Raw genomic sequence first — 24,060 nt, forward strand, 5'->3', positions numbered from 1 at the left:
CAGAATCACGCACACAGCATGGATAGGCTCTTCACGCTAGGCCTCGTGCTTCGCACCCTAGAACGAAACACGCGGCAGACAACCTGGAAGCTTCTTAACAGAAGCATGTGATGCTTATTTACCCACTGCCTTGATTTTATCTCGAATCACCCAGATTCTCTCTAGCATGTCTGCCAAAGGCAAAGAGAAGATGACCGCTATGGCGACGGACCGCATCGAAGGGACGCCGCCATCCAAGGACGGCGTACTCAAGCAGTTCATCCCTCGCAAGATGCAGCCAAACGCTGTGCAGAGGACGGCGTCTTTTACTTCTGTTGTAAGCGCTCGTTTTTAAGCGGATCTCTCAGTACGTAACCTCGCAGCCTAGTATCAGCCAAAGCCTCCTCCTTCGCCTTCTATTTCTGCAAATCGAACCAACGGCAATACAGTGCAGCCATCGCTGCCGAACAATTCGCACATATCCCTCGCGCGACAAACATTGGTTTGGCAAATCCTTTTCCATTGACAAATATAAATTCACGGATTCTTGTCTTTACCAGCCTGGCACTCCCTCCCCACGTACGTGATACATCTCAATAATGCCAATTGCAATAACTCAAACACAAGCTACACGACCAGGAGAGGTAAGCCTATGCCCTACGATTAAATAACGATCTAAGAGAGCTGCTCTCTCAGCTAAATGTATACTCTGTCACAAACCCCAGTACAGTGAGTGTACTTACAGTCATATGTATGATCAAAATATTTTCACTGAGGCTCGGGCAGCGCTCTGGAGCTTCCGTCGCTCCTCGGGATCCTGCCCATGTAGGCGTCTTGTTAGTGTAAACTCTAGCCGACTCACATGTGACCTATGTTGTCAAGGAGGAGCTGGAGCTTCTTCATGACAACATCAGTGACGTCCGAGGAAGAAGCAATGATCATGAACTTCGCACGGCCCCAATCATAACCCGTGATGCATACGTTGCGGCAGGTTATCGTGAAGGTGCCACTCAGTACGGTGTCTTAGGCAGTATTTTGTCTATCCAGTAAGGCAACCCGTGGTTTTTTGCATTCGTAGACCGACCACTGATACTTTTTATAGCAATAAAAACAATGTACCATACAGGCCAGTGAACCCTCAGCTCTATGTGAACACGGTATGCAACTCCTTGATGTAAGATGCGTGTTCAGCGTTATCTCATTTTTTGTACCCCCAGAATGCACCCTTCTCTGCTGTGGTCTGTGGGGTTCAGGGCTCGGGGAAGTCCCACACAGTTTCTCTGCTTCTCGAGAGCATGTTTATTCCGAATATGCGCTCAACTGGTACCCTGCAGAAGCCGTTGTCAGGGCTTGTTCTCCACTTTGGAGAGGGGGGGTCCCAGCTCTCGACCTAGTGAAGCTGCATGGATCAGCTCGTCCCACTTTCCCGGTGTACAAACGCCGTCCGTCAAGGTTTATGTTTCACGTTCTTCTCTGAACACCATGAGGGCTGTCTATGCGCCCCTGGGTGATGGGATCACTGTCGAACCATTGTTCTTCAGTCAAGATGAGTTGGATGCACAAGCCTTTCTATCCATGATGGCTGTCGGCTCCTCTGAATCAGCTCCGCTTTATATTCAGGGTATTTTGGTGCGTGTTTCTCTTTTGAGCGACTTTCTTCTATGACATCACTATTCCTGCAGTCGATCCTCCGTGACCTTGGGGAAAACTTCACTTATCCCGAATTTATGCGGCAGTTGGATGTGAAGAAGGAATCGTTTAACAGTATGCAGCTCGCAAGTCTTGAGCAGAGGATGGCGTTGCTCACCTCCTTCATGAACCCAAACATGAAACCGCAGACCCGCTTTGCAGAATCGCAGCTGACGATCATCGATTTATCAGACCCGTTCATCGACCCAGCGTCAGCATGTGGACTGTTTGAAATCATCACGCGTCTGTTTGTCAGAGCGGACGTAGGGACCGGGAAAGTGCTGGTAGTCGATGAAGCCCACAAGGTTTGCACTCTGAAATTGAACTTTTCGGTGTCATTGACGATTCGATTGTCACAGTACCTGTCGCCCACAAAAAGCTCCTCTGGTTTGACTAAGTCTCTCCTGACATTGACCAGGGAGCAGCGTCACCTAGCGATGCGCGTTATCATTAGCACACAAGGTACTTGGCACTTATATCTTCTTCATGTTGGGCCCCCACACCTTGTCTGCCAGAACCTACGGTCGTGCCACCCGTTCTACTTGACCTATGTACTGTCACGATTTTGCACCGGTTCTCCTCTCCATCGTGGTGGGAACATCTGGCAAAGCATGTATCAGCCGACATATCAGCAGAAGACGCTTTTGATCGCGTTGTTAGACTGCAGGTGCGTTGTCGAGCTCAATACGTGGCACTGTGATTCAACGTGATATCGCTGCTCAGACCGGTGAAGCGATTGTGCTTGCAGCCTCTGGCCTGGGAGTATTTCCAGATACACCCGATACTGCCAGGACGGGACATGTAGCCCCAGTGCCAAAACTCGGACAATTTGGTCGCCGTTACGTGCTCATGAAGACTAGACGTAAGATAACGAGAGATGGTGGAGCGTCAATACTCGTGGTTGATGGCTGAGTCGTGCAAGAGCCCCTGGACGCAGAGCGATGTTGACAGGGGGGTTATTGTTTCCGCTCTTGCAGATGTGGCGAAGTTGTGATTAGCGCATATTTAGTTATCTTATTTACGCTCGTCAAGATGTTCCAATGCCATGAAGATGAGCCTTTGCGTGTAATACAGTACCTAGTGTTTATGAAGTACAAATGTATGCATGCGGCAGGTACAACAGTTAAAAGAAACAACAATGTGACATATATGGGACAACTAATTATCAGTATGTGCCAGTATGTGCGAATGTTCCATGCTGCGGGAAGGGAATGCAGGGCCAAAACGATTGAAAGCAAAGGTATTCTATGGTACTTGAAGATATTATACTGATGAATGAAAGCAGGCAACTTGGTGTGGATTGGTCGAAACACGGCGAGAGAAGACTGTGATGGAAATGGATAAGTGGTATCCAAGTCTGCAAGCCATCCGTTAACATACGTCCTTGGGATTATTAAAAAAACGACGTGCACGTCCAACGTCATCAGGTGACCCGCATAGGACTTCCAGGCGGAAGCGAGTAGTCATCTATGTGGACAGCGTGCGATAGTGGACTCGACTCCGCAATACCAGGACCTGCCATTTTCTTATTGCGACGACCAAGTAGGGTTGCACTGTCCATATCTAGCTGGAAACCTCCTTGGCCACCAGGTTGACGGCGACCACGATCTCTTGGGCCTGCGCGACCGTCCAAAAGACTACGATCTGCTTGGTTATGTCCACCAATGATATTGCGCTTTGCGACGGTCTTCGCTCCGGCACCAGGTAACCCACCCTGGGTAAACGGTATTGGTGCACGAGTCTCAAGCTCCCCTCTCCTGCTCCGTGCATCATGTACGAGGACTTTGTCATCGACGTTGTCTTCTTCGTCCTCATTAAGCCCATGCAGGAATCCTCGGGTACCGGCGCCGCCACGACCATTGTATGCACGCCTACGTGCACCTTCTTCTTCCATACGGTGGACTGCATATGTAATGTCGAATGCTTCCTTGAGCGTTGCGAGGCCAGGAGAACGAGCCTCTAAAACGCCACCACGGGCAGCGGTAAGCAGAGGAGAGTCAAGCGGAGGAGAGTTGACATAAGCAGGAGTGGATGATGCTGGTGGTGGGGCAGGAGCGGCAGTGCACCACGGGTGAGCAAGGAACTCATCTATGGTATATCTCTGAGCAGGGTCCACGCATAACAGATGTTGAATGAGATCCTTCGCTGGGCAACTAGTCAATATCGCATTTTAGATAGAAAGTTCGAAAATAATACCAGAATGGCTGATATCATCCCACCACGGACTCAAAAATGTGTAATATCCCCGCGCGACCTTCTCTGTTAAGACGTTGATACTCTCATCGTAGAACGGCGGGAACCCGCAAAGGAGTGTGTAAAGCACGCAGCCAAGTGCCCACATGTCCACACTTTGTGAATAACGCTCATCCTTGACGATTTCGGGGGCAGTATAGCCAACGGTTCCGCATGGCGTCATCGTTTCCTCGTTCCAGATCACTTTTGATAAGCCAAAATCCGCAATCTTGATTCGCCCGATTCCGCCTCCACCGACCCCTGGGATAAATTCGCCTTCATCCTCCTTTTCCTCGTCATACGGGCGTTGTACGATACCATTTGAAGGAATGATGGGTATCCGCTCGAATAACAGATTTTCTGGTTTGATGTCCCTATGACAACCGGATGTCAGCGAACGTCATTGCTCCACAGGAAATGCAGATACCGATGTACAACACCGCGTTCCTCGTGAAGATAACGGATACCCTGTGCAACCTGGAGAATCACGTGTCTTGCTAGATTCTCACTGAAATACGTCAGCTTGACGATCTGGTGGAACAATTCACCGCCCTCCATGACTGCGTGCGATTATGAGTTACCGACACGGGAAAGATGGTGATCGCACATACGTTCCATAACCAGAAAATAGTATTCTGGTGATTCGGAAAATGAGATCAACTTTACGATCGATGGGTGATTGGTTCCCCTCATGATTTGCACCTCTGTAATCTAGATCAGTGCCGGGAATGATCAGAAAAACATGACACGCCTACCTTTCAAAATATTGGCCCGCTGCATGATGAAGATAGCACGGTTAGCGATACGTGGAACTCTTCAATTCCAAACGTCACCTCTGTTACGCGCGGCTTTTTCTTGAACTGGATACTGAGATGTTTTTCGCCGGCCTAACAGAGGGACAACAAGACACAAGCAGAGCAGGGGTGTCATGAACCGAAGCCGATAGGTGGGGGAGTAGTGTGGAGGACAATGTATGTGAACTATGTGAGGGGCGGGGGTACGCATCTACTTACCTGAGAAGCATTCAACTCAAACTTGCGAACGACTTTCACTATGAAAAAGTGGATCAGCCGGTTATAACAGGAGAAGAATCGAAGAACTGAACCTGCGACTGTCTGCCCAGTTGTTAGATCTACCGCCTTGTAAACATTGGAAAATGCGCCGCTAGATAAAAAGTTAGATGTTTAGCACAGTGACTGATGACACCACACTCACTCTCCCATCTTATCCAGTAGCTTGAAGTTATCCAAGCCTTTGTAGGTGGGCATTTTGTTCTTTGGCTCTCGATCCTCGGGTAAGGTCATGTTGATTTGTTGATGCCGGGAGTCAGGTGCAGGCTGAGGCTGTGGTGTATTCTCGGGTTGATGCTGCTCCTTTTCAGGTTGATGCTGTTTCTCAGGCTGTTGATGTTTCTGAGAATCCTGTTCAGCTCGGAGCTTAGCCTGCTGCTGCAACTCCTGTTGTTGTTGTTGTCGATTCTGAGGCTGGTGACTTGACTCTGGCACAGACGCCGTGTATGGCTGGGGTTCAGAGTCAGGATGCCGATGATGATGATGTTTGCGTATGAGATCTGGTGGGTATGAGTTATATGGCTGCCTTCCAAAACAAAACAAAAAAACAAAAACATACTCTTGAAAGCGTCTACGACGGCTGGCATGGTTGGAAGAAAAGAAATTATGATGGGCTACGAATAATCTGGGGAAATGAGTTGGTGGTACGGAGTGCGTCCACTAGAAGCCTTTTTGTCATTCCAGCCTCCCAAGTGACGTCACTGTAGCGTCTTCTAGTCACGCCACTGCCTCTTGCCCGATTTGGGTTGAAATAGCGCATGACTCTATATTTGCACCGAACTGAACTAGGATAACTGTTTAATATTAACATATTACATAATCTCATCGATTGCTTCCAGCAATGCTTCCACTAGTACTTTCCACGTCCCGATCCCTCGGCGGGGTATGAACAAGTAGAAAATTCCGTGCAGGAGAATACCCTGCCAAGCTTACCGTGCTTTGGTTATGCCTGAGCACCGGGGTCTCGCGCACAGCTCTCGGTATTACAAGGGCCGGGCGAGTTCGTGCATTCAACGAGCCTGGTACAGGAACGCCCCGCACGCTTCCACTCGGTGTGATTTGCTCGCCTCTGTCGCCTGTTTGCCTGCTAACCTCATTGGTGGGCTGTCCTACTTCCTCGCGGTTGTTCCCATTGGCCCACGCTATGATAAACACCCCCACAAATGTCGCACCACAGCCATACGTAAATGTGACCATCTGGTGGAATGTAGCCCTTTGAAAGTCCTTGTAAAGGACAGCGGATCCGATAACAGCAGACAGCGTAAACAGCACAAATTGCGTAGGTATGACGATTTTGGAGTCAAAACGCTTTAACGCTCGGTTCAAAAACCAGATTTGGAGAATGCCTGTAATAATTAGAACCTGAACAGGATCAGCACATGAAACGGAATGGAAAGCGAGGCTAAGATACCGCAAGGACGGGATAGGCTATCCACACCGCAAATATTTTGCCCCATTCTTCCGTCAGCAACGTGGAGATGGCCTTAGTGGCTAAAACTGTGAATCCACCTGACACTGCTATGAGCTCATATTTGGTTTGATTCAAACTGGCAATCTCACCAAATATTGCGCAAAGTCCGACGTCAACAACCACAATTCGCCTGCCGAAGCCACTCCCGCTAAGCCCCGCCAGTACGATAGCCCCTACCAGGTATATGATAGTAAACACTACAAACGAACGTTGTGATATAGCCGCAATCAAGGCGTCTGGTGTAAGGGGCGGTGGACCTTCATCAGAGGAAGGCGTAGAAAGAACGACGGTGATCGCTCCTATCATTGCGCACAAGATGCCAGCGAGATCGTGCTGAAAATAACCACATAAACATGGTGATTCGACAGCAGCCCAGGCACAATCTTACCACGCGAAAACGCTCTTTCAAAATGAGTGGAGCGAAGAAGCAGTTGGCAATGAGTGCGAACTGCAATATCAATTAGTAAAGATGGAATCAACTAACAGAATGCACTGACAGTGCCTAGAGGAGCGACCACAGAGGCTGGTGCAAATGCATAGGATATGAAATTGCCCGTTTCTCCAATGTTCATTAAAATGAATCCAGACCACCTGAAACCGTATTCATTATCAGTGGCAGGACCTTCTAGAATTAAAGAACTGACCATATCTTTGAACGTAAGTAGTCACTCTCCGTACCTTCTTCTTCCCAGAGCTCAGGTGAGGGAGGCGCTTGCCTGCCATTGCCGTTCAGTGCAACTATGCGCTCTGCCGGGATCACGTCTACTGGAATCGCCAACGTTTCTTGGGTATGTGATCCATTTTCATTAACGCCATCGTGCTCAGGCTGCCCGAGATGGAATGGAATAAAACGTGATACAAAGCTGGGTTTCCTCAAAGGCTGTCCTGGCCTCCGTCCACGTGCTGAAGAGGTGCTTCTCCTGCTCCTCGAATCATCGCGTCTAGTCCCGGGTGAGGGACTAGTGCCATAACGTGCACGTGAACGACTTGCAGAAGAGCCCTGGATCAGGGGCTGTGTCTCGGACTCATGAGAACAGGCAGAGGGATCGCCAGAAGGCCTCTGATCGTGCGGTGATATGGAACGCAGTGCATCGCCCGATACATGTAATTCGCGTTCCATCCTTGCCTGCTTTTTAGCCTTTTCAAGTCGGATATGTGCAAGTTTTTGTAAATTAAGCGCAAGCGAGATAAGCACGTTCCCCGCAATGGCTACGGTGATGCCGGTGACAGTCTGCAACGTGAGGTGCGGCAGGCCAATACCCGGCTCATCGATGCTGACCGTGTGGTTCCTGCCCTCGGGCCATGATGATACGTCCATGTCCGCAATAAATCAATAATGAACAACAGCCTAAGAGCAGTCTGTGAGCCAGGACGGCATGGTCGACATCCCCTCTAACTGTTAGTGGACTAGCTAATTTGATAAGAACTGAATTACTGACGGAGGAAGGCCACTTGGGGTATCGTTACTCGGCTTACAGGTCGTCTACGACTGCAGACGTCGTGCACAAGCGCTGCAACTAAGTTGGCACGCTCGACTCGGAGTTGTGGTTAGTTGAGGTCATTGACCGTGGGCGGCTAGGACTCGGATAAGTCCTTTTATGATCGCACGTGTTTGGAAGGTCATTCGCACGTTTATTAGTTGCAATGCACACGTCGCGCTTTGAGCCGCAGAGTGCTATTTGCATCAGAGCTACACTAGTGGTCACCCCGTGCTATATCAGCTCAGTTTTACTGTAATACTTCACCCTATATTACGCTCTTTTCAATTAGTCGACACGGCCATACAATGCGCGTACAGCATACCGCCCACTCGCTTCCTGCGTTTCCAGTATATTCATGTGCGTTCGTGGCCTCCGACCAGATGGTCGTCGGAGGCGGAGGTGGCGCTGCCAAGACTGGAATTAAGAACAAATTAGTGAGCAACCGGAGCTATGTTCAAACTTACAGTCTGACATATGTGGGGTAGAGGTTATTCAATGTCTCCCAAGACAGACAGCTCAAAATGCTCTGTGAGCATGAGCTGGAGAAAGGCGAGGACGCCCCTATGAGTATTGCAGCTCACCCAGAGGTCTGTCACGCTACTCTGTTGACGGCGAATTACGTTCTCAAACATTCATAGAGTAGAAGCTTTGTCTGTGGAATCAATAGTTCCCAAGAATGCTTAGAGAAGGGCGAAAATAAGAACTGCAGGGTATTTTCAATTAGTGAATCTGGAAACGGGTACGATCGGTTGCGTTTACGTTTTTCACAATACTGACTATTCCCTATAGCCTAATGAAAGGAGCTACACGAGGTACATTGCCCTCGGGAGCCCTTGAGGACTACCAGGTAGCTCATTCTTTATTGAAATCACTCTATATCTAACACAGACAACGCAGCGCGTAACCGTCATATCACCGGATGGAAAACTCCTGGCAGTAGCCGGCGAACGTGATGTAAAATACAGCACTATCATTGTCTGCGTGGACTAACTCGTGTTGTAGTTGTCTCTTCTCGCATTTCCTTCTCTTTCTCCTGTCGCTCAGTCTGTCAAAGTACCCAAGGGTGAAATTTATGATGTGACATTCTCATCGACACACGTGCGTCCTCACCTGGTTCATCCCATCTCGTGTTCCTCACAACACCTCCTCACAGCTTGTACTAGCCACCAGCCTGAACCTGTTAGTATACGCACTTCCGAAGCCACCTTCGGAAGATAGTGGTGAGAAATCACCAAAGAAGAAAAGGGGAAAACAAAAAGGTAAAGGCAAGGAGAAGGAAATACCTTCTAGGACACCGAGCCAGACTCCTGAATTGCGCCTTGTGGACACGATCGACATTCCTTTGGTTCCTGGTACTCCTGCACAGTCTGTTGTCACATTTCGCGCAGCGCGGTAAGTCAGATAGTATACATTTGCATGTTGTGGGATTATAATAATTTGTTGCAGCTTTCACCCTTCAGACTACAACACATTGTTTACGGCGGTCAATACTGTCGCGCCTCGCGTGAAGAAATCAAAGACGGGCAAAAAGCAGGCTTACATATTGAAATGGAGAGTCGACCTTAATGGAGAGCAGAATTCTGCTCGATCCATATCAATGGAGGGCTCCCGCAAAGCCGGTGAAGGTGGCTTGACGTGTTTTGACGTTAGGTCTGTGGTTATTCGTGTCAAAAGCACAAGTCGTGTCCTTCTCAGACCTTTTCTTTCTTTTCAGCCCCAATGGGAAGTTCCTTGCTTTCGGTTCATCAGACTATTCATTGGGAATGCTGGACAGTACCGCTTTAAGCGTAAGTCGCTCATGAACGCAGAGATCATGCACTCATATCGAAACTTAGCCGCTCTTGTCTATACTCAAAGCCCACGAGTTCCCTATCACTACTGTTCGCTTTAGCCCTACCTCAACGTTACTCGTATCCGGTGGTGCCGACAACTCGATACGGATCGTTACTGTACCAGAGAAGTTTGCTGGCCAATGTAAGTTTTTTCTAATCGAATCTTAGTGGCAGTGAAGTTGACAAGCAATTTACAGCATGGACCATGATCATGTTGATTATTCTGGCCCTTCTTGTCATATTGGTGGCATTTTTGTTGCAAAAGTAGGCGTCATGTCACTATCAGAATATTTATTACAGCGGTTAGTCTACGGACCCCATGTGGGACTTTATCCACAGGCATTTATGGTTCATTATCCCAGCATATATATATTAGAGTAGGCTACAATACATGTTCAAAGCACTTCTCAACCCTCGCAGGAAAACCCATTACGAGTGTTCAAGTCTCTAGTCATAATCATCTTCCTCAACAAGTTTCCGCTTCACACCGTTTATTTGCGTGTCTCCCGTAGTCTGCACCTCCTCCATTGCGTCATCACCTGAATTGTCGTCATCATCATCACCCTCTCCGCCAAATAGACCATCCGCTTCCTCCGCGTCGCTGTTTTCTTCTAGTGCTTCTGCTGCCACGACAGGTAAAGGTGTGCCAGCACCGATGTCAACGTCGGTTGGTGTTATGGGAGCTGCATTGGTGTATGGTATGGCAGCGGGCTCCATATCAGCATCGTCATCATCATCCTGACCGTCCGCTAGCTCCTCGTCATCATCGTCCTCCTCAATCTCTTCGACCTCCTCGTCGTAAAGTTTTGCTTCTGGTGGTGGTTTATTGGGCACGAGATCAAAGTTGACAGCAGTAAGTGTCTCGGATGCAGGCGGGAGCCTGACACCAAAGACTTCTGGCACAGAAGGAAGTGGCGTAGCATTCGTCTGAGATGCTAATGACAAGATATACTGCAGCAAGGCATTTGAGGATGCAAGGCGAATGAAGCGGACAGTATGATCAGCCCACCTCCTTGGGTACACGACCACCGAACTCCCAACCCACGCGGGCTTGTATAGCGAGGACAACATCATCCATCTCTATTTTTGAGGCGCCTGAGCGCCCTGCATGTTCTGCGTATAACTGTGCATCTGACAGTACTTGGGCGGTATATCGGTGGGCGAACTCCAGGAGTTGATGCAAAACGCCTGGTTGGGCATCTTGTACCGTTGGCGTTGACGCGAGGAGAAGAGCGATTGCTCTTGCTGTTGGTGGAAGAGTGTCAGCAGGCTGTTGGGCCGCTGAAGGACGCGCCAGAGACATGATTGATATCAATTGGACTTGACTTGAATAAAGGAGAATGTTGAACCTGATAGTAAGACTGACGGGAATGGTAATTTTGTCTCACAAGTCATCCGATCGCTATATATCCACGCATCATACCCACACGCCCGAAATCCCCGAATTCACCGACCTCAGTGAGGCATTTCTTTATACGAGAGACTACGAAGTTCCTCGCTTAATGAAATACCTCACTGAGGTCTATCAGCTGGTTTGCGTGTGTTTTTCGCCCTCTGCTGTGTCGATTCATGATACAGGACATAACACACGTTACACACACCTGCAGTCGCGGCCCGGGTAGGGACGATATCAATATTTTACGGAAGTAAAGCCGTCGCAGGTGGTTTCTATCTCAGTCTAAGGTTTGGCATTGCCGTCGAGCCCGAAGATTTGGTGACAGGTCAAAAATAAGGACGCCTTCTCTAGGGATATGTCAGTAAGCTGCGGGCCTGCGGGGACCTACGGCTCGCCGCATCCACGTTAAAGCCCTTGGCCAGTTTTGATTCAAACTTAGCGTCGTCTCACTCGTTGTTTCCAAACGGTCGAATTGTATTTAGATTCTAATGTACAGTGTTGAGATGTTACAACATGGTCACGGAGTTTGAAACGCTTTTACCCCCTGACGTGCAAAACACTGACGTTTGACGACGGCACGTCGGCACAAGGACCTGACCTTGCTCATATATTTAGATTTAGAACGATGTTCTAAACGCTGCGGGAAGTCGTCGATTCATCCAAAGGTTTGTAGTGCTCGCTGAGAGACTGTCGCGAAGGAAAACCTAGGCGCGTGATAACTCAGCGCATGGATAACTTTATCAGCGCCAACGGAGCAGCCTCTTGTGCCAACGATCACTCATATATGCATGACATATACGGCGGTTCGGGCCTCGGCGCCCACACAGTTACACAGTGTGACCAAAAAAGTGATCAGATAAGCAAAATCCTTGTCAGATAAAAACTGTGACGTTATTCGAACTCCGAAAACCCTTTCTTAGACGCTCTGAAATTGGATCTTCTCGCACTTCTCTTTCATTATCCACCATGTTCCGCTCAGCACTCACAAAGACTGGACTCAGCTCTGCAATAGCACCAAAGGCTGCAAGAGCTGGTATTGCACCAGTGCTCGCCCGTGGTTACCACGAGAATGTTATTTCGCATTACGAGAGCCCAAGAAATGTAAGGGTCGTATTTTCTACCATTCGGTTGCGACGACTCACTATACTCTCGTCATTCCAGGTAGGCTCTCTACCCAAACACGACGTTGATGTCGGTACTGGGTTGGTTGGAGCACCTGCGTAAGTTCATTCCTTCTCCTCCTGTGTTCACTTTTCAATTCTGACTAAACCTACGGATTAGTTGCGGAGATGTCATGAAGCTCCAAATCCGAGTGGACGAAAGTGGCGTCATTAGTGATGTCAAGTTCAAGACGTTTGGTTGCGGTAGCGCCATTGCTTCGAGTTCATACATGACTGAGCGTGTCAAGGGTCTTACCCTTGACGAGGCAGGGAAAATCAAGAACACTGAAATCGCCAAGGAGTTGTGTCTTCCCCCTGTGAAACTGCATTGCTCAAGTGAGTTTTATGTCACAGTATATTCATGAATACATTTAACACGCGTTGTTTCAGTGTTGGCAGAGGATGCTATTCGTTCCGCTATTCGGGATTATCGGTCAAAGCGGAGTAAGCTGACTGAAGGTCACAAAGCGGGTTTCATCGATGTAACTCAGAGTGTGGTTACCGGGGAGACAGTAGCCACTGCACACCCCGGTATACCTGCATAAATAGACATTTTCTCAGGTCGAGGTTTCTCCATGTGCTCAGGCTGTCTTCGTGCACGTCCCATCATTTTTTCCCACATACATGTTCGCATCAATTCCTGCATTTATGTTCACATATTCTCAAAATGTCCTAGGTTGGATGATTAGTAGTTAGTCTTGTATTACCACGTCGCAATGATAGTTTTAATGCTATGTGTGTTGCCCAGTGCGACCGAAGCTACATAATGTGCTTAAGATAATCGATAAGACGAATGCCCAGCCTTATATCCTGCTGCTGGTGCCTTTCTGTCCCACGAATGAGAAATTCCCAGATGCAAACCAGCGCTCGTTTGCTTCCTTCACTCGCTGAGCAGCAGCAGCCCTATTTGTTAGCTCGAAGCCTATGAAAAGAAGATCAGTGGTGCATTCCACGCCAGCTCCACAAGGGTTCTCACCTTGCACAGGTGTGACCGTAAGCGATGTTGCTGTTCCGGACGTTGACGACCCACCCTGTGCAGCACGCGTAAGTGCTGCAGTACGTAACTTGTTCGCCTTCGAGAGTTTGGCTGCGGAGGTCGACATTCAGGTCTCCACAAACACGAAACGGGAAGTAGGATACTTACCACGACTCTTCGCCTCTCCCATACCAGCCCGGACTTTACCCGTCCCAACACCAATCATTCCCAGACCCTTAGTCTGATCGAAGGCGCCAACCTCCTCCTCAGCCTCACCAAATGCCATCCGGTTCTGCAGCTTCCGGAGTTCCGTTTGTGCATATGCTTCTTTCGCTTTGCGTGCTCTACAAGAATGTCAATGAGAATGATGTCAAATCCCAGGGGCGACTTGCCGCTTGCCACCTCTGCGTTTCTTCGGTCCATCGTTAGGTATGGGAAGTGCCTTTGTGGTTTTAGCAGGTGGTGGAGCTGCCAGCCGATCGATGTGTTTTTCTATTTTTTCTCGAAGCTCTTCCCCATATGAACCTGGGTATACCATCAGCCAAAGTTCGTCAACACCCAAGAACTAAACTTACCGTCTCTTCGTGTCCGTTCAAGGTCCATACGTGCAGCCAGAACGGATTTCGCTCCGACTGTCCGCTGAACCTTGAGTTGGTATTCAGCTGGCGTCTGCTGGATCAAGTCAGACTGGTAGACGAATCCAGTGTGCCGCCGTTGAGTATACGACGAGAAACCTATAGTCATTTTCTTCTGAGCACCCAGCAGCTACACAAAATTTGTGAGACTAATGATGCGGGAGAGTAAGACTGCAGCGTACATGGACATTACATGAGGGCATTTTGGCGAGGGGACCGAGGCCGCCTGCCACACCGAGTAATTTTGCAGCTGTAGTAGTACCAACGATGGCTGAAAGATTTGGTGCCAGAACATTCATTCTTGAGCTGACGTACATGAAAATCTGTTCCCTTTCATTAGCTACCACGTTTATTGCGCAGAAGAGACATTTACGCGCCTTTTTACGCGCCTCCTCAAGTTTGTCTGCGAGGTCACAGGCTTTCTCGACAGCAGCCCACTGAGCGTCAGTGAGTGTTTGACCGCTTGTTGTTGTTGCAGTTATGAGCACACTCATGACCACTGCAGGCGGAAGAACACCTGCAAGGTCAGCTTTTGTGGGGTCCTGCAAGTTGATAGTGAGCAGAGATAGTTTGCGTAGAACCCATTCTTACCTCTGTGTTGGCGAGAACGCGAACCGCGCGAACATATTGTGCAGGGTCTGGAACGAGCTGCTCCAACTCTGGAAACTTCGCCGCATAATGGTCGCGTATGAACTACAGACACGCGTTTAGGGGATGAACATTACTAACCACAAACCATACCTTGTGTACCACGAGAATTTCATTGTCTACATCCACGGATAAATTGTTTGCTTGTACGATGAGAGTGTATTCCGGGTTCAGATGGGCGGGTAATGACATCGCTTCCGGTGTACTGGGATTGGCTTGGTATTTCTCAATTTCCTAAACGCGAAGTCAGCTCAGACCTGGGTCCATTAAAGAGCATCAATGCATGCCTTTAATATGTCTGCCATTCGTTTACTGCCTTCTAGCTTCGCTACAGCGTCGACGTCCTCGATCCCTCCCAAGTCCATTTGCTGTACATCCTCTGCATCAAGTTCGTCTGCGGGCTTCATCCCGCCTTCGAGGACTAGTCCACCGGTTTCGTCTGCTTCGGCTTCTTCGCCCTCGGCGTCTTCCTCTGCCTCTGACATGTCTGCATCCTCGACAGCCTTTCTCTTCAGTCCGTTGGTGCTGTTACTCGTGGAGGGCGCAGCTGGTGTGGGGGACTCCTCAGCATCACCGTCCGACAGATCGTCAATGTCAGCGAGGAGTTCGTCGGCTAGTCCACTCATCAGGAGAACCGTTCAAGGCGAGATTTTAGTACGAGGCGTAAGTTAAGGAGAGAAGGTGCGATGACGTAAGCAAATGAAGGTCAAGTTGTCAATAGGTAGGGGGAAATCGTTAGCTTAATATTGTACTTTGTTACCGAAGGAATATTCTAGGGGGGTATGTAAGTTGAATATATGGTATGTAGGTAGCTGTATAGATTGAGATATACGTATACGTAGATTGTCGACGATTACCTCTTCCAAATCGCTAACGAGTGATTAACAGTTGCTCACTTCTTCATCCGCCTGAAGAGTCTTGAAGCCTCATTCCACCTCTCTGCATACTCCCGTTGATCATCTAGTGCATGAATCCACGAATAAAGTACTTGAGCTGTACGCGGTAGGACACAAGACAAGAATGCAGCCACTTTTGCCGCATCGTGAATTTTCGAATAAGTTACATCGAAAACAGAAAGGTACCGGTGGGTAGCGTCTCCGACCCAGTAGTGCCATTGATCGTCTTGTTCTTCAACAAAGGAGAAGTCGATTTCAAGCGTAAGTTCCATCAAGTTGGGACAATGCTTGAGGAAGCACATGAGTCCGATTGGGGATATCGACGACGGAAAAGGAGTTTCCAGAAATTTGTTTAGCATGAGTTGGATGATATTTGGCCATGCCTGTGCCAATTCTAAGGCGGCAACATCGTCCAAAGAGATCCCACACCCTACATCAAGATGTACGTGTGTTAATCGGTTGAATGACAGAAGCGGGTGGAGATCGTCCAGGTTTAGGACAGAGGGCGAGTCATGTGGACGTTCTGCAACCATAATTTGGAGGTGACGAAGCGAGCAGTGGCTGACGGAAGTGGAGAGGCGACGAAATAATTGTGCCAAGGCGGATGCTCCTGTATGGTCATCGCTGAAGATCGAGAGGTTTATAAGTTTGTTCCGCATTCTGCTCACGAAGTCGACAGCAGATGTGATATCTTGCGCATGCACGTCAAGTACTTGAAGTTGCTCAAATAAAAGCTCGTTCTGGAATCCAGAATTTGGTTGGAGAGCAAATTTAAGCTCTAGTAGAGACGGGAGACGTGACAAATGATCCATAACCTCGCCATCGAGGACTCCACAGTGGATTGTAGTGAGATGATGCAGGTGGCAAAGAGTTTGAGAAACGGAGTAACGAAGATGACTTGATAGGGCCACTGAATGCACGACCAATTTTCGCAAAGAAGGGCACGTAGGAGCAACCGAGGAGATGAACTGTTGCAGGTCAGGAACTGGTGAGATGGCCCAGACCTCGAGGATTAGAGACGTGAGGGACTTGGTCATGATTCGACGTATCAGCCTCAAGTCTCTCTCGTCATAAATAATCCACTCGAGGGATGTGAGATTTGGCAGCAGGGGCTGGGTGGGATCCATGGAGGCGAGACAAGCGAGTAATTCATCGTCAATGTCAACCATCAATGTTTTTCCGCGGCGGACGTCCTGGGTGGCAAGACTGAGGTGACGGATGCGTAAAGCATACCTGCGGAAGATATTCCAGTCATCTTTGGTCAAGTGCCTATGGAGTTTCTGACAAATTTCACGAGTAATTAAACGATGTCCATGTCAGCAATTGAAACAGAGCAGACAGATATCCTCTTACTAAACAAATACAGCCTGACTGAGACTTGTTCATGTCTCCGCCCCATAAATCATGAGGCATGCACTGAATCGCTCTCGCGATAGTGCCAAATTGTTGCCAGAGGACATCCAAAGCTATATCATGAAAAGCATTACAAGTCCTTGCGAGAGCAGCAAGAGTAGCTTGAGCGGTGTGTTTTTCGTGGCTCGTGTCAAGCACAAAAATCCAGTAAAAAACGGATAACTGTATCTCCGAAATAAAAAGACAGTGAGCCATAAGCCAGAGAACTAATTTTCCCAACCTGTACTTACGGCGTACGCGTAGGATTGATATTGCTTTTAGTGCATTCCGTATTCGGTAATTATAACAAGGGTGGTCCGTGCACAGAAGGCCAAAGGTATATAAGGCTGCTGTTGACAGTGTAACAACTCATACTTACCTTGATGGCATAGGCTCCTTCATGTACCCGGGTTTGTGGGCCGTGGGGACCCTTCATAGCACGGCGACCTTGTCCATACAGAGGGTAATCATGGTTTGTATGAGCTCCGGCTCATGCACCGTCTCAATATTTTCCAGTCCTGCTATGGCCACTCTGGCTAAGCAGGCCATCTTTTTTTTCGACTTTTATAGGTCCTAACCCTAACCCTAATATATTACATATATAGTAATATACTTTGTCATCTCAGTTGAATTCTTAACCGCTCGAGTACCAGCAAGTGATGCCAGATGACCTCATACAATCCTGAGCCCCAGACACTGAGCTCACATGCGCCAGATTCACCGCGCTCTTCCCAATCGCCCCCACCTTCTGGTGTCCAGGGTGATTTGGAATTAGAACTTCTCGGGCTCGCAAATGCTTTATACAACCTCGGAACCACTGTCATCAACGACTCTACTAAAGATCGCGATAGACCAGGTGGTGCGAAGCTGGTCGGCCTTGGGGCGTGCGTTCTCTTTGTTGTTTCAGTCGTCTATGATCCTAAAGATCCCAACGCTCAGAAATGAGGTCGTCAATCACCTCATGTCCATCGATAACAGAGCACAAGATATTCAGACCATGATACCTTTTCAAGTTTTGTCTGATATCGACAACGCACGCAACCCCATGCAGTTGACCAAAGAGCGTCTAGAACGAGCAGCTACTGAGAATCAATTCATGAACGGAAAGATAGCAGCTATTGACGTAAGGACCTCCCTCTTTTTACTCCACCCTCGTTGATGCACACTTCTCTTGTAGTCCTACCGCAAGCTTCTGAACGAGGCGTTAGCATCGAACTTCCCAGAGACAGCCAAATATCTCCATCCTAATCAGGATGGCATCAAGATGGAGTTATAGGCCCAGCCCTGTCCCCTACAATCTCGCCATTGTCGCATAACTACATCTCTTCAATGACTCAATGTCACTTACATAAAGAGGGGCGCGCGCTCGGATCAATTTCCCAACTATCCTCTCGTAGACAGACGAAATTGGTTGAAGACGGGGAACATGTCATTCCCTCTCGTTACCCCTTATCATTTTCGGAACAATTCGCAACAATCGGCCTGATTAAAACAAAAGAGCTAAATTTCTCATCGAGGGATGCTCCCGATGGCAATATTTTTTGACCATGCGAAAATAATGCGGGCCCATTCGGGTCACCTACAATACAACGCCGCGCAGAGCATGCCCAGGCGGATCTGCGGCTCTGGTCATCTTTGTGCCAGCGAGATGCTTTACCTATTATGGCCCCTCAAAAGCACCTTAAACTACACTAGTATGCAGCTGCCTCGGACTTCTTTGCTACCGCCGTGGCTTCTCAGTTCCTGCCCTTCCTGGATCATTGGGGCTTTGTGGCGTACCAATATACTCAGCGATGGTCTCTCACCGCCACAATCCATACATCGTCGGATTGTCGCGAAGCGGCCACCTGTTAATAGTATTCAGATCTGATGAGAGACATGTGGGCGGGTGCTAATGCTTAATCACAGTACAGACACAGTGGTATTGCCATAAGCGTAAGTCTCGAGAGTAGGAAATGTTCATTCCGCTCTAACGGCACTCATGTTTCAGGTATTATCTCTTATCTCACGTCCACATTTGTATCCCGCAGTCGCTCGGAGGTGCATTTTACGATGGAATTGTTGGGCCGAAAACGCGAGATCCTCCTTTATCATCGCAATGGTTGTCTCCGAATGTCGCCAATGTACTTGTTTGAAGAGCGCTCCTGACATGGATACATCATTGGCATTGTTAGTCATGAGAATCTTAGTGCGGCTGATGAGGGCTGATAGCCTGAGTATACTGGTTAATGCGGCGGCAACGACTACAAGCACCGGAAAATCAACAAGTCTTTTTACAGCCGTATCTTTTCCGACGAGTCTTCTCACTGTCTATTTTAACAGCGAGAAAAAGTATCCTGCTGCAGCGTCAAATACAAAAACGGTTCAAATCTTGTCTTTGTGAAGAAACGTTTCGGAGACAGTGAGCGGTTGGTTAATGTCGGCCTTCCGCACTTCCACCCGCTCGACCGTCTGTAAAGTGAAAAGTGGTGGCATTGACCCTCGTGATCACTCCTCGGGCCTCCTTATTCTCGCTACTACGGCGCGTGAATTCATCTTCCATTACTTGGGATTTGCACGAAACCATATTGGAGCTAGTGCCTGTGCTGCATCACTAGGCAGCAAAGTGGACCCAACCATATCTGAAGCGGGTAATATACGAAGAGGACATTGGCATGTAATATCAAACTCACGGAAGGGACCCCGAAAACCTGTATCTTTACATCTGAACCGGTTCGATTATTTGTGGAGGCGCCCATTTTGATTTCGAACAAAAAAAAGTGGAAGCCGCATCGCCACTAGCACGCCTATCGCCCCTCAGATCCTCCGTGCTTCGATCTTGGCCCTGTATCACCGCACGATAGGACTCGGTAAGAAGCATGGGCATGTACGCCCGCCCATCCTGGCGCCCGGAGGTCACTCGACTACCAGACAGTAGTTGACTATCGTCGGCACGTTTGGCGATTTACAAATGTGGTTGCGTTGCTCATACGTTAACGTAAGGAACTCAACCTTACTCTTGTGCTGAAGTGAGAGCCTGTGATGGCCGCCGGAATTAAGCCCACTGAAGTACTATTTAATTTTGTTTTTATATTACGGATAGAAATGAGCCCACACCCACCCACAGTGACAATGAGCTATCTTGCAACGTGCAAAAAAGGACATGAACTCTGACCGCAACATGTCATGATGGTGGTCGAGGGAGATATCCCAGATAACGATATGATACCTGATCAGATCGATAGCACATCATACATATTCCCACTCGATCAGGGATGTGAGAACGAGTTGCATGAGTAGTCGACCAAAATATCGATTTCAAAGACACTTGAATGTATGTGCCGGACTGCTGGCTACTCGCATCAACTGTTATTAGTGTCTCGCACGAGAAATGTTCTGATGTTACGCGAGATACATGTGTTGTCGACGTAAGACGGTCCGTGAAATGGCCGGATGAGATCTATGATATAGGGGTAAGCAGATGTGACCCTACTGGCCATGGTAATAGCATCAAGTGAACACCAGATTGATGGTCGCCCCAAGTCTACAATGAGGTGCTTAGTAAATACACCCGAAGTTTAATGAAACACTAGAACGATAAGTTTCGGAGCGCTTGCGTCAATTGGAGAAGTATGACCTTCTAGAACCTACCCCATATCCAAATTATCACCTAACCAAACACACCGAGAGTTCATCACTGGACCCGATAGATGGTCAGAAAGAGGGTTCTCTCACGGATGTACGTACTACTCCAGGTAACCAATTGCAAGCTTGCCAAGATGCGAGTCACATCAAGTTTTAGCTAACATGAATAGAAGTCACATTCACCGAAACAACGCACAGGTAGCCGCATCCTGTTGGATCTCGCGAAAAACTTTTGATCGTCACTCATTCAAATCGCGGTGCATCGTCATTCGAGTCCGCGGTATCTATTGTACCTGACTGCAGGTCAAATGCTTGAACTTAATAGTAGGCAAGTTCAACACGAGGCGATGGGTCTAATCATGAATGCGATCTCCGGTGCCGCTCGATTATCCAAATCAACGTACAGAGGTAAGAAGCGCGCGGCCTGACAACGTGCCCCATGATGATGCTATCAAAGGCGTGTCTATGACGGCCCGTTCCTCGGACACTAGGAGAACAGCTGGTAAAACACGCTGGTACGACCAACTGTTGTGCCCCGTGTGAGATAAGATATGGGCGGGAACAGCCGATACGGCCCAAGGTTTGTTGTCCACCGATCTGAAGATTGAATGATACTTTTGAACGACTTTCGAATTTGGACTAGTGCAACGGGCTCATTTCCACCAATCACAGGGCGCTTCAGCGGTCACAAATGGTTCAAGTCGTCAACGTAAAACTCAGCTTGACCAGATCAAGCTGATAGCCAAAGCAGCGTCCTTGACGTGAACGTGGGAAGCCGCCGGAGAATGGCCTTCAGGTAAGAGAGCGTGACAAACTTATCTGCAAAGTCACCTATAAGCTCTGGTGACGATGATCCTGAGCTTCTTTCTCGGCATCAGAATTTTTTCCAATGGACATATCTGATTTCTTGACGTCACGGATATCAATCAGGTTTACCATTGAGTGAGGGCATAAGAACTTATGGGTCGATTAACATGCAGAGAATTAGATGCTAGACAAATGCAGGGTTGGCAGCAAAGTTTTTGCAAATCTGGAGCAGTTCCGTGACGCGATTGCGTAGTTGAGTGTAGTAAATTATGCAATTTTGCGACATATCGTGGTTTTAGTGCAAGTGATTACGGGGTATCGAATGTGCGAGAATTAAGCGACCCAGAACCAAGGGCTTCGAACGGAGGTCACGGCAGCCCGGAGATATCACGAGGCTCGTACCGCGATGGCAGTACATGTACAGAATAATGAATCCTACGATTGTTATCGGCCATGTGTTAGCGGATCAAAGGTTCACTACAAATGCTAAAGATATACTCACGTTGAAAAAGAGTTCGTTCAAGCAGACATCCCCGTCTTCCCAGTGAGACACCAAATGGGACCTACAAGTAGTGATCAACGATAATCGATTTATAGATCGCGATAATTTCTACCGGCCACCTTGCCCCAAATTCTCCGTGATCTGGACCAAGACCATATACTTACTGTGTCAAGTATATAATACAGGGTCACGAGATGAGTTCGATGTGAGCGACCAGTCATTGCACGTACAATCCATGTGGCTGAATTTCCACCATCCGCTCTTTGACGCGTTCTCCTATCTCCTTCATCCAAGCTTTTACTTGATCACGCTCAATATGTGGCCACACAGCATGCGAAAGCGTTGCTGGCAAGAGTTTCTTCACGTATGCTCGTAACACCTCCGTATCGAATGCGGATCTAGGTGCTTGAGGAGATACTGCACCAGATCGCGAAACAGGGGAACGGAGTCCTAGGGTTGTTGCCATCCTTCCTCCAACGAGAGGGAAATGAGGAGCAATTTTTAAAAGCAGTTAAGCTTGAATCAGAGACTCCAATTGTCAAAGCAAGGCTCGGATGAAGGCATTTGCATTTGTTTGGTTTTATGTTCGCCCGGTCCGCTTTCGTGAGAAGTTTGACATTACGAGGCTCACACTTACAAGCTTCCTGTGCGTTGTCCAAGGTCCTAATCTTTGTCCTAGCCACCCGTAGTCTCACTCTGATTGAAATTGAGCTTTCCAAAACTCACAAATGTCTTCAATATCGTTCCCGCACTCAGGCGACGAAATGGGCTCATCTTCCAGTTCACTACACGACCCGATGCAGGCGCCATTCTACACGCCCCCTGCGTTCGACATGTCGAGTTCCTTTCAAATGAATCCTCTTTCTGCGCACCCGCCTCGTACGCCACGCTCGAGTACTGCTACACAGTCGCACTTTAGGAATATGAGCATGAGTATTAGCGTGTACGACGAAAAGGCGGAGGATGAACAGGACGGAGAGACGGTTACAGCAGATAAGGCAGAGGTAGATGAAGATGAAGTCGTGGAGCTAGACGAGGAGGATGTACGTGTCAAAGAGGCTGAAAAGTTGGTTGGGATACATGAGGTATGGCGAGATATGCTTGTTACAAGTAATGGACGGGACAAAGCATTTGTGAGTGACTATGACATACCTGCTGAACAAGTGATAGAATTTATCTCTGGAGTAGAAATTAATGCAATACTCTATGAATGTGTATCTGCTCTTCCACAGCAAGATTTTATTTCGTAGCGGAAAGTCTGCTTGGCAACGGGAAATTGTACGAAGGCTTATGGCTGCAAAAAATGGATTCTCTTTCACGAGGTGGATATCCTTTCTACTTTGACATCGTTGTTGACAACTGACGGTACACGCAGAAAAATGCTTATCATGTTCAACTGGTTAGCCCCCCTGGGTCAGGTATTAGCCCAACAATCTGTGCCCTTCTCGTCTTCCGGATCCTCCCTCGCGGCTCACAGCTTCACAGTTACCTCCGCGTCATCCTCCAAATATTCGCAATTATCGGGGGGTCCCTTCCTTTCGCATCCGGTCCTCCGAGCTTTGCTGTCGGCTCCGCCCCCTGTTCTCCTTGAGCTTGTAAATGGCTTGTCGGATGATATATACTCGCTTTCCCGACTCGGTCTAATTGGTCCTAAGCTGGGAGGACGCGCGGCTCGGTTTGCTGATTGGTGTTGGTTCTTTACCACATTAGTCGGTCTGGTGGAGAATGGAGTCGAATTGGGAGTCATTGAGGGCCTTCAACGAGAAGGTGAAAGAACCAAATTTTTACTGTTTCAAGTCCTGTTGCTCATTTTTTCTAGTTCAATCAAGGGCATACAAAGAGTCGCTCTCAGGGGCTACTTCTAAGTCGCAACCGAAAGCGTCAAAAATTGATGAACGTGAGCTAACACGCTTACAAAAGAGGAGCTACTGGCTTCAGGCCTCAAGGGCAAAACTTGTCATGGATCTCATTTTCGTCTGTAAGTAATTTTGATTGCACAGGTATTTCTCCCTTGATTGATGTCTTTGTGTTGCAGCATGGGATATCTTCAGGATCAAAGGGTGGAAGGATACTATCCAGTCTCTCACTGGCTTTGCAGCCGCGGTCCTCAGGTAACATCCCTATCATCATGTGCCGTTCATACTCCTAATCGGCGTTTGGTAGCTCCGCAAAGTTATACGACAAGTATAGAACTGCGCTTGTCAACAAGGCCCTGACTAGTTGAACATTATGGCACTAGCTATTCGTGACCCGAATGAAGAAGAGGTGAT

The 24,060-nt window shown here is 48.4% G+C and overlaps 11 protein-coding genes across 11 annotated transcripts; 5 read left to right on the forward strand and 6 right to left on the reverse strand.

Annotated features, from left to right (window-relative positions):
• Window positions 1-538: 538 nt before the first annotated feature.
• DFJ58DRAFT_757835 (uncharacterized protein) lies at window positions 539-2,713 on the forward strand. Its single transcript, XM_041388236.1, is given in 10 exon segments — window positions 539-623; window positions 766-804; window positions 862-1,025; window positions 1,082-1,136; window positions 1,197-1,354; window positions 1,374-1,608; window positions 1,662-1,973; window positions 2,028-2,130; window positions 2,184-2,335; window positions 2,392-2,713. 10 exon segments carry the CDS (start codon window positions 579-581, stop codon window positions 2,578-2,580), a joined length of 1,452 nt encoding a protein of 483 aa, XP_041250222.1. The 5' UTR covers window positions 539-578; the 3' UTR covers window positions 2,581-2,713.
• Window positions 2,714-5,622, reverse strand: DFJ58DRAFT_757839 (kinase-like domain-containing protein). The gene is made up of 10 exons (XM_041388237.1): window positions 5,530-5,622; window positions 5,116-5,470; window positions 5,006-5,064; window positions 4,914-4,951; window positions 4,734-4,787; window positions 4,656-4,674; window positions 4,512-4,604; window positions 4,328-4,460; window positions 3,865-4,274; window positions 2,714-3,813 (listed from the first exon to the last, which is right to left on the reverse strand). The coding sequence occupies exons 1-10, from the start codon at window positions 5,555-5,557 to the stop codon at window positions 3,092-3,094; spliced, it is 1,911 nt and encodes a 636-aa protein (XP_041250223.1). The 5' UTR covers window positions 5,558-5,622; the 3' UTR covers window positions 2,714-3,091.
• A 98-nt stretch (window positions 5,623-5,720) lies between these two features.
• DFJ58DRAFT_757849 (magnesium transporter NIPA-domain-containing protein) lies at window positions 5,721-8,017 on the reverse strand. Its single transcript, XM_041388238.1, has 7 exons — window positions 7,881-8,017; window positions 7,086-7,800; window positions 6,939-7,032; window positions 6,830-6,889; window positions 6,531-6,774; window positions 6,382-6,479; window positions 5,721-6,332 (listed from the first exon to the last, which is right to left on the reverse strand). Exons 2-7 carry the CDS (start codon window positions 7,757-7,759, stop codon window positions 5,793-5,795), a joined length of 1,710 nt encoding a protein of 569 aa, XP_041250224.1. The 5' UTR covers window positions 7,760-7,800; window positions 7,881-8,017; the 3' UTR covers window positions 5,721-5,792.
• DFJ58DRAFT_910179 (WD40 repeat-like protein) lies at window positions 8,006-10,172 on the forward strand. Its single transcript, XM_041395172.1, has 11 exons — window positions 8,006-8,356; window positions 8,408-8,509; window positions 8,561-8,661; window positions 8,712-8,769; window positions 8,820-8,876; window positions 8,925-9,020; window positions 9,076-9,314; window positions 9,369-9,572; window positions 9,637-9,709; window positions 9,758-9,896; window positions 9,952-10,172. Exons 1-11 carry the CDS (start codon window positions 8,228-8,230, stop codon window positions 10,020-10,022), a joined length of 1,269 nt encoding a protein of 422 aa, XP_041250225.1. The 5' UTR covers window positions 8,006-8,227; the 3' UTR covers window positions 10,023-10,172.
• DFJ58DRAFT_741231 (transcription initiation factor IID, 31kD subunit-domain-containing protein) lies at window positions 10,173-11,114 on the reverse strand. The gene is made up of 2 exons (XM_041387133.1): window positions 10,764-11,114; window positions 10,173-10,705 (listed from the first exon to the last, which is right to left on the reverse strand). Exons 1-2 carry the CDS (start codon window positions 11,055-11,057, stop codon window positions 10,202-10,204), a joined length of 798 nt encoding a protein of 265 aa, XP_041250226.1. The 5' UTR covers window positions 11,058-11,114; the 3' UTR covers window positions 10,173-10,201.
• Window positions 11,115-11,980: 866 nt separating this feature from the next.
• DFJ58DRAFT_757856 (FeS cluster assembly scaffold IscU) lies at window positions 11,981-13,047 on the forward strand. Its single transcript, XM_041388239.1, has 4 exons — window positions 11,981-12,251; window positions 12,312-12,370; window positions 12,432-12,646; window positions 12,701-13,047. Exons 1-4 carry the CDS (start codon window positions 12,117-12,119, stop codon window positions 12,853-12,855), a joined length of 564 nt encoding a protein of 187 aa, XP_041250227.1. The 5' UTR covers window positions 11,981-12,116; the 3' UTR covers window positions 12,856-13,047.
• DFJ58DRAFT_903417 (uncharacterized protein) lies at window positions 13,048-15,250 on the reverse strand. The gene is made up of 10 exons (XM_041394861.1): window positions 14,857-15,250; window positions 14,663-14,803; window positions 14,513-14,614; window positions 14,299-14,463; window positions 14,104-14,244; window positions 13,862-14,051; window positions 13,679-13,811; window positions 13,455-13,630; window positions 13,287-13,397; window positions 13,048-13,232 (listed from the first exon to the last, which is right to left on the reverse strand). The coding sequence occupies exons 1-10, from the start codon at window positions 15,193-15,195 to the stop codon at window positions 13,114-13,116; spliced, it is 1,617 nt and encodes a 538-aa protein (XP_041250228.1). The 5' UTR covers window positions 15,196-15,250; the 3' UTR covers window positions 13,048-13,113.
• A 50-nt stretch (window positions 15,251-15,300) lies between these two features.
• On the reverse strand, window positions 15,301-17,126 carry DFJ58DRAFT_675924 (uncharacterized protein). The gene is made up of 2 exons (XM_041383110.1): window positions 16,819-17,126; window positions 15,301-16,745 (listed from the first exon to the last, which is right to left on the reverse strand). The coding sequence occupies exons 1-2, from the start codon at window positions 17,071-17,073 to the stop codon at window positions 15,462-15,464; spliced, it is 1,539 nt and encodes a 512-aa protein (XP_041250229.1). The 5' UTR covers window positions 17,074-17,126; the 3' UTR covers window positions 15,301-15,461.
• Window positions 17,127-17,242: 116 nt separating this feature from the next.
• Window positions 17,243-18,255, forward strand: DFJ58DRAFT_318446 (transcription factor subunit Med10 of mediator complex-domain-containing protein). Its single transcript, XM_041379816.1, has 3 exons — window positions 17,243-17,741; window positions 17,797-17,980; window positions 18,035-18,255. The coding sequence occupies exons 1-3, from the start codon at window positions 17,524-17,526 to the stop codon at window positions 18,131-18,133; spliced, it is 501 nt and encodes a 166-aa protein (XP_041250230.1). The 5' UTR covers window positions 17,243-17,523; the 3' UTR covers window positions 18,134-18,255.
• Window positions 18,256-21,427: 3,172 nt separating this feature from the next.
• DFJ58DRAFT_757865 (uncharacterized protein) lies at window positions 21,428-22,336 on the reverse strand. The gene is made up of 4 exons (XM_041388240.1): window positions 22,021-22,336; window positions 21,903-21,953; window positions 21,791-21,851; window positions 21,428-21,723 (listed from the first exon to the last, which is right to left on the reverse strand). The coding sequence occupies exons 1-4, from the start codon at window positions 22,254-22,256 to the stop codon at window positions 21,676-21,678; spliced, it is 396 nt and encodes a 131-aa protein (XP_041250231.1). The 5' UTR covers window positions 22,257-22,336; the 3' UTR covers window positions 21,428-21,675.
• Window positions 22,337-22,375: 39 nt separating this feature from the next.
• On the forward strand, window positions 22,376-24,020 carry DFJ58DRAFT_318466 (uncharacterized protein). The gene is made up of 6 exons (XM_041379817.1): window positions 22,376-22,923; window positions 22,979-23,112; window positions 23,166-23,557; window positions 23,610-23,768; window positions 23,826-23,901; window positions 23,954-24,020. The coding sequence occupies exons 1-6, from the start codon at window positions 22,519-22,521 to the stop codon at window positions 24,012-24,014; spliced, it is 1,227 nt and encodes a 408-aa protein (XP_041250232.1). The 5' UTR covers window positions 22,376-22,518; the 3' UTR covers window positions 24,015-24,020.
• The last annotated feature ends 40 nt before the right edge of the window (window positions 24,021-24,060 follow it).

This window comes from Suillus subalutaceus, assembly GCF_016647625.1.
Source record: "Suillus subalutaceus strain FC151 chromosome Unknown DFJ58scaffold_4, whole genome shotgun sequence".
Lineage (NCBI taxonomy): Eukaryota > Fungi > Basidiomycota > Agaricomycetes > Boletales > Suillaceae > Suillus > Suillus subalutaceus.